At 49.7% G+C, this 7,108-nt stretch overlaps 1 protein-coding gene across 1 annotated transcript in view; it reads left to right on the top strand.

The window, feature by feature from the left end:
• Positions 1-3,682: 3,682 nt before the first annotated feature.
• Positions 3,683-7,108, top strand: part of XXYLT1 (xyloside xylosyltransferase 1) — a 337,823-nt gene continuing 334,397 nt past the window's right edge. Inside the window, exon 1 of the mRNA XM_075340518.1 lies at positions 3,683-4,230. Within this exon, the coding sequence (XP_075196633.1) occupies positions 3,763-4,230 (468 nt within the window). The 5' untranslated portion in view covers positions 3,683-3,762. The remainder of the gene's footprint in view (positions 4,231-7,108) is intronic.

The raw sequence follows: 7,108 nt of genomic DNA, 5'->3' as shown, positions 1-7,108 counted from the left end.
TGAAATAATTAAAAAAAAAAAAAAAAATGATGTGGGCTTCGCCAAATTTTTGAGTCCAGCCAGGTACAACTAGGCATCTGGGGATTGGAATCCACAGTGCAGGGTGCCCAAACTTTCTGGGCCCCCCACTGCGAATTGCAGTCCACAGCTGCCCCAGAAAATGGCGCTTTCATAGAAGCGCCATCTTCAGGCGCTGTATCCAACTCTTCCAGTGGCCCTGGTGGCAGGTGGCACGCTGGGTAATAAGGGGTTAATACCAGCTATGTTTTACCAGCTGGTATAAAGCCCGAGATTCTTGATGTCAGGCCAAGTTTAACCTGGCCATTAAGAATCTCCAACAAAGGGTTTAAAAAAAAAAAAAAAAAAAAAAGACATCACACAGAGAAAAATACTTTATTAGAAATAAATACACAGACACAGTAGGGACTCCATGTTTATTACTCCCTCTCACCCCTGTGAGAGGGAGTAATAAACAGATTTCTGTACTGACCATGCCAGGAGAGAGCGGCGAGGAAAAAGAGCGAGCGGGGGGGGGGGGAAAGTGAGCGAGCGGGGGGGAGAAGAGAGCGAGCGGGGGGGGGGGGGAAAGTGAGCGAGCGGGGGGGAGAGGAGAGCGAGCGGGGGGGAGAAGAGAGCGAGGGGGGGAGAAGAGAGCGAGGGGGGGAGAAGAGAGCGAGGGGGGGAGAAGAGAGCGAGGGGGGGAGAAGAGAGCAAGGGGGGGGGAAGAGAGCGGGGGGAGGAAAAGAGAGCGATGGGGGGGAAGAGAGCGAGGGAAAAGAGAGGGGAGAGGAGAGAGGGATAAGAGGGGGGCAGAGGAGGGGGAGAAGAGGGGGGGGGGAGAAGAGAGTGGGGAAAGAACGGGGGTGGGGATAGAATGGGGGGGGGGCAGAGGTGCTCTGTCACCAACTGTCTCCACTCTGTGACTTGTGGTGCAGGTGACAGAGTGCAGACAGTTGGTCCCATGCAGCAGGACAGATGGCAGAGCACAGCGGTGACATGCCTGTCAGTGTCTTGCTGCTGGGAGGAGCAGATGATCACACTGCCCGACACCGGCCGCTCTCCTGACATCGCAGCAGAGCGGGCGGGTGGACAGTGTGATCACATACTTACGTGCAGGGGGGGATTCAGCTGAAGAACCCCCCCCCCCCCCCTGTACTGCACACTGGCGCTCCGTGACTCACCATCTGCAGGACGCCGGCTCCACAGTGACGTCCTCCGGATCCTCCCCTCGATGCTGGGCTGTGATGTGCGGTAGTTACCGCCCACAGCCCTGTCGCTCAATCTGAGTGGTGCCAGCCTCCTCTGACGTACCCGTCCAGTTTGAGAGCCCGGAAATGCCGGGACGTCAGAGGATGCTGGCGGCCACAGCTCCAGGGGGTCATGTGACCGGCACTGAGCGTGCAGGATAGCGCCGCTCAGTGCCAGAACTGGAAACAGAAGCCAAAGGAGAAAACGCCTAGAAAGGTAAGTAGAACTCATACAGAAAATAAAAAAAATGGGTGAACCACCCCTTTAAGATGTTGATCAATGTAGATTACATTATTTCTGAAAAAAGCAAGTGATCATACATTGTTCTCTAATTTTGATCAGAGGTGTATGTGAGTGTGTTCTAGTCAGGAGAATAGTAAGGCACAGGACTCTGGCATCTCCACTATCAGAGGTAATCCGGAGGTTATGGTTAGCCCATGATTCCCTAGCGTCATGGAAGTATAGGAGGCCCCTCTCTCGCTATACTACATTCACATTGTGACAGTTATAGAATCCATGTCTCCCTCACACATAGGGACCGTTGTATGTTATGTCGCCCTCACACATAGGGACCGTTGTATGTTATGTCGCCCTCACACATAGGGACCGTTGTGTGTTATGTCGCTCTCACATATAGGGACCGTTGTGTGTTAGGTCGCCCTCATATATAGGGACCGTTGTGTGTTATGTTGCCCTCACATATAGGGACCGTTGTGTGTTATGTCGCCCTCACACATAGGGACCGTAGTGTGTTATGTCGCTCTCACATATAGGGACCGTTGTGTGTTAGGTCGCCCTCATATATAGGGACCGTTGTGTGTTATGTTGCCCTCACATATAGGGACCGTTGTGTGTTATGTCGCCCTCACACATAGGGACCGTAGTGTGTTAGGTCGCCCTCACACATAGGGACCGTTGTGTGTTATGTTGCCCTCACACATAGGGACCGTTGTGTGTTAGGTCGCCCTCACACATAAGGACCGTTGTGTGTTATGTCGCCCTCATATATAGGGACCGTTGTGTGTTAGGTCGCCCTCACACCTAGGGACCGTTGTGTGTTAGGTCGCCCTCACATATAGGGACCGTTGTGTGTTATGTTGCCCTCACACATAGGGACCGTTGTGTGTTAGGTCGCCCTCACACATAGGGACCGTTGTGTGTTAGGTCGCCCTCACACATAAGGACCGTTGTGTGTTATGTCGCCCTCATATATAGGGACCGTTGTGTGTTAGGTCGCCCTCACACATAGGGACCGTTGTGTGTTAGGTCGCCCTCACATATAGGGACCGTTGTGTGTTATGTTTCCCTCACACATAGGGACCGTTGTGTGTTAGGTCGCCCTCACACATAAGGACCGTTGTGTGTTATGTCGCCCTCATATATAGGGACCGTTGTGTGTTAGGTCGCCCTCACACATAGGGACCGTTGTGTGTTAGGTCGCCCTCACACATAGGGACCGTTGTGTGTTAGGTCGCCCTCACACATAAGGACCGTTGTGTGTTATGTCGCCCTCATATATAGGGACCGTTGTGTGTTAGGTCGCCCTCACACATAGGGACCGTTGTGTTAGGTCGCCCTCACACATAGGGACCGTTGTGTGTTAGGTCGCCCTCACATATAGGGACCGTTGTGTGTTAGGTCGCCCTCACACATAAGGACCGTTGTGTGTTAGGTCGCCCTCATATATAGGGACCGTTGTGTGTTAGGTCGCCCTCACACATAAGGACCGTTGTGTGTTAGGTCGCCCTCACACATAGGGACCGTTGTGTGTTAGGTCGCCCTCATATATAGGGACCGTTGTGTGTTAGGTCGCCCTCATATATAGGGACCGTTGTGTGTTAGGTCGCCCTCATATATAGGGACCGTTGTGTGTTAGGTCGCCCTCACACATAAGGACCGTTGTGTGTTAGGTCGCCCTCATATATAGGGACCGTTGTGTGTTAGGTCGCCCTCACATATAGGGACCGTTGTGTGTTAGGTCGCCCTCACACATAAGGACCGTTGTGTGTTAGGTCGCCCTCACATATAGGGACCGTTGTGTGTTAGGTCGCCCTCACATATAGGGACTGTTGTGTGTTATGTCGCCCTCACATATAGGGACTGTTGTGTGTTATGTCGCCCTCACACATAGGGACTGTTATGGATTAAGTCACCATCAGAGAAACTGTTGTGTTATATCGCCCTCACCCATACGAAATGTGTGTTATTTCGCCCTCACACATACGGACTGCTGTTGCCCCCTGCTGTGAATGACACTAGTGGACGTGTCTGCTGCGTTTCCACGGAAGACGCGCCAATACATCTCCTCAGCCTCATCAAGGTGCAGTCCCAGCACCCGCCTGACAAACTAACCAATGATATCAGCTGGATTTGGCAGGAAGCAGGCGGGCTCTGCGCTGATTGGCTGCCAGTGTATTCTATCATGTGATCATCCAGCACGTCCAGCATGGCTTCCCCCTGTTGCGCGGCGGCGATGTTGTGGAGCTATGTGTGAAGGAGCTCCTGTGCGGTGTGATGAGTGACGAGCAGCTGGCGGGCAGGATCGTGACGATGAGGTCCTACCAGGCAGTGCTGCTGCTGCTCGCCGTCCTGGTGGTGTTTGCCTTCTACTATCTGGGCTCTGGGAGGGAGAATTTCTCCAGCACCACTCGGCGGATGAAGAGCAGCGCAGTGCACAGCGCCAGCCCCGACACCGAGCTGCTGCCGGCTTCCTCTGCAGAGCTGAAGCTCAGTGAGGGGAAGAGCAAGAACCTGGAGAGCCGCGGGGAGCAGGACTACCACCTGCTCATCATGTTCACCAAGGTGGACCGGAGCCCGGGGCTGAGGGACAAGTTCCAGGCGGCGCTGCGCTCCATGGTCCGGTACGGCAAGTTCGAGAGCAACGAGGTGCTCAGCCTGCACTTCATAGCGGACGAGTCCAGTAAAGAGATCGGCAAAGGCGTCCTCAGGGACCTGCTGCAGGAGGCCAGCTTCAAGTATAAGGTGCGTGCCTACAGGTGTGAGGTGGTGCCTATTACAGACCAGCCCCCATTATGGAGAGAGCGCCTACAAGTATGAGATGTTCGCCAATTACAGGCCAGCCCCCGAACATAAGGCGTGCCCCTATTACAGGCCAGCCCCGAACATGAGGTCTGTGCGCCTATTACAGGCCGGCCCCCGAACATGAGGTCTGTGCGCCTATTGCAGGCCAACCCCCGAACATAAGGCGTGTGCCTATTGCAGGCCAGCCCCCGAACATGAGGTCTGTGCGCCTATTGCAGGCGAGCCCCCGAACATAAGATCTGTGCCCCTATTGCAGGCGAGCCCCCGAACATAAGGTCTGTGCCCCTATTGCAGGCGAGCCCCCAAACATAAGGTCTGTGCCCCTATTGCAGGCGAGCCCCCGAACATAAGGTCTGTGCCCCTATTGCAGGCCAGAACCGAAGATAAGGTCTGTGCCTATTATTATTATTATTATTATTATTTATCTATAGAGCACCATTAGTTCCATTATGCTGTACATGAGAAGGGGGTTACATACAAAATACATATACAAGTTACAGTAGACAGACTAGTACAGAGGGAAGAGGGCCCTGCCCTTGCGGGCTTACATTCTATAGGATTCTGGGGAGGAGACAGTAGGTGGGGTGTAGATGGGGCGGCAGCTCCGCACGGTGGTGGCCTATCTCTGCTGTATGGACCAGCTGCAGGTATAAGGTGGGTGCCAGGGGTGGGATTACAATTTTTATCAGGTTCCCCGTTTGTATTATTATTGTATTACACTTTCACAACCCGCCAATTTTCATTTTCGCTTTTTTTCCTAGAGCCATAACTTATTTATTTCTCCGTCAACATAGGTGTATGAGGGCTTCTGTTTTACAGAATGAGTTGTACTTTTGAATGAAACCATTAATTTGACTATACAGTGTACTGCAAAATGAGAAAAAAAACAAAGTGCAGTGAAATTGCAAAAAATAGTGCAATTCCCCTTTTTTTTTTTTTTTATTTACCATGTTCACTATATGGTAAAACTGATTTGGCAATAAGATTTCCCAGGTCAGTACGAGCGCAAAGATACCAAATGTGTGTGTGTGTGTGTGTGTGTGTATATTTAATTTGTGAAAATGAGACAAAAAGGGGGTGTTTTGAGCTTTTGTGGTGTTGGTTTTAGTTTTTATTTTATCTTGATATTTTTTATAAACTGTTGTTTTTAGTGGTCCCCTTAGGGGACTTGAAACTCATATACACCAGTCACTTCGGAATACACCACAACTGCTGTGTTCCTATGAATGCCAGCGTTCACAGGAACTATGTCATGACCACGGCAGTCATGACAAGCGATCAGCACCCCAGATTCACAGATTTAATTAGTTAACAGTGGCGGGCAGATCTCTGGATAAGAGGGACAAGAGCCCTAGAAAACAGCACGAGGAGAAAGGGCGGCAAGGCATGTAGGAGACAGCGTCACAAAGTTGGGAACATATAATTGTTAATAAGAGCCCACAGCTGCCACTAAGCCCTAGATTAGTAGTGGTAGGTGTCTGAGACCTCCATTACTAATCTGTAAAAGAAAAGAAATAAACACAAACTCCGAAAAAATCCTTTATTTGAAATAAAATACAAAAAACCTCACCCTCTTTCACCACTTTATTAACCCCCCAAAACACTACGGTCTGGCGTAATTCACACGAGGTCTCACAAAGATTCCAGCTCTGCAACATGTGTGCCATGTAGATGCCATGATAGATAGATGAGGGGGGATCTGATGACATTTTTGGTCTTATTTAAGAGACCTAAATGTCATCAGGTTCCCCCTGTGGCCTGGCGAAACTAAAATTGAACTGTTTGGCCATAATGACCATTGTTGCATTATACACATCATATCCAGCATCTTGTCCTGCTGCATATCTGACGTATCATCTCCAGCGCATCACTGCTGATGTGTACCATTGTCGGTGGGCGCGGGCACCTGGGCATTTACTCGGGACGTGTCACATCCAGCATATTACGACCGTAGGCAACTTTGATTAGCAGTGTCTGATCTGAGGATTACACACGTTCTTTTTCCGGGTTCTAAGCAAAACGGCACATAGCCAATAAAGGGTATTGTATAATATTTTATCAGTCTCATTGGGCTTTAGGTTTGTGGAGTATGTAGGAGGGCGTGAGGATTATTCCATAAGTAATTTGGTGGATGTTGGGGTTATAAAGTAAGGGGTCACCCGGAAGTACTTAATTAAAAACAAGGGGGTGAAGCCAGGATTAATTGACGCTTTATTTAAGAGACCTAAATGTCATCAGGTCCCCCCTCATCTATCTATCATGGCATCTACATGGCACACATTTTGATCGGCCTCCTGATGAACCTTAGGGGAGTCGTGCTGAGGCAGGAGCTCATATGCATGGCATCAGAATGATGAGCATCATTTATTCACGACGTCCCTGAATTTGTCTGTTTAGCACATTTTATACTTTGTTAGGCACGAGCACTTTTTCTCACTACATCTGTTAGGGTGAGCTAGGGCAGATAAGGGACAGTCGATGGAGAGTGGGGGCGCCATATCGAATCTTTATATAACTGAATAGGATAACTGAAGTGAGCACTAATATATATATATATGAGTGCAAGCCAAAAATACATACTATATATATAAGAATAAGGCTGCACATCAAACTTAGATAATGGTATAATGCCTCAAGCATATGGAAAAATATTGGAATATACAATGAAAAATGCTACTTGCTAATTTGAACATGTGAATAATGAATTGCATACCTGCTATGAATATTAGGAAAAAGGAGATATTTAGCAATCGCATTGATCAATGTAACTGAGCCCCAAGGCCTCGTCAAGGCATATCTCTATATTGGGGTCCCTAGC

This window comes from Anomaloglossus baeobatrachus, chromosome 3 (genome assembly GCF_048569485.1).
Source record: "Anomaloglossus baeobatrachus isolate aAnoBae1 chromosome 3, aAnoBae1.hap1, whole genome shotgun sequence".
NCBI lineage: Eukaryota > Metazoa > Chordata > Amphibia > Anura > Aromobatidae > Anomaloglossus > Anomaloglossus baeobatrachus.
Note: the sequence above shows the minus strand (reverse complement) of the source record. Positions and strands in the feature narration are given on the sequence as shown.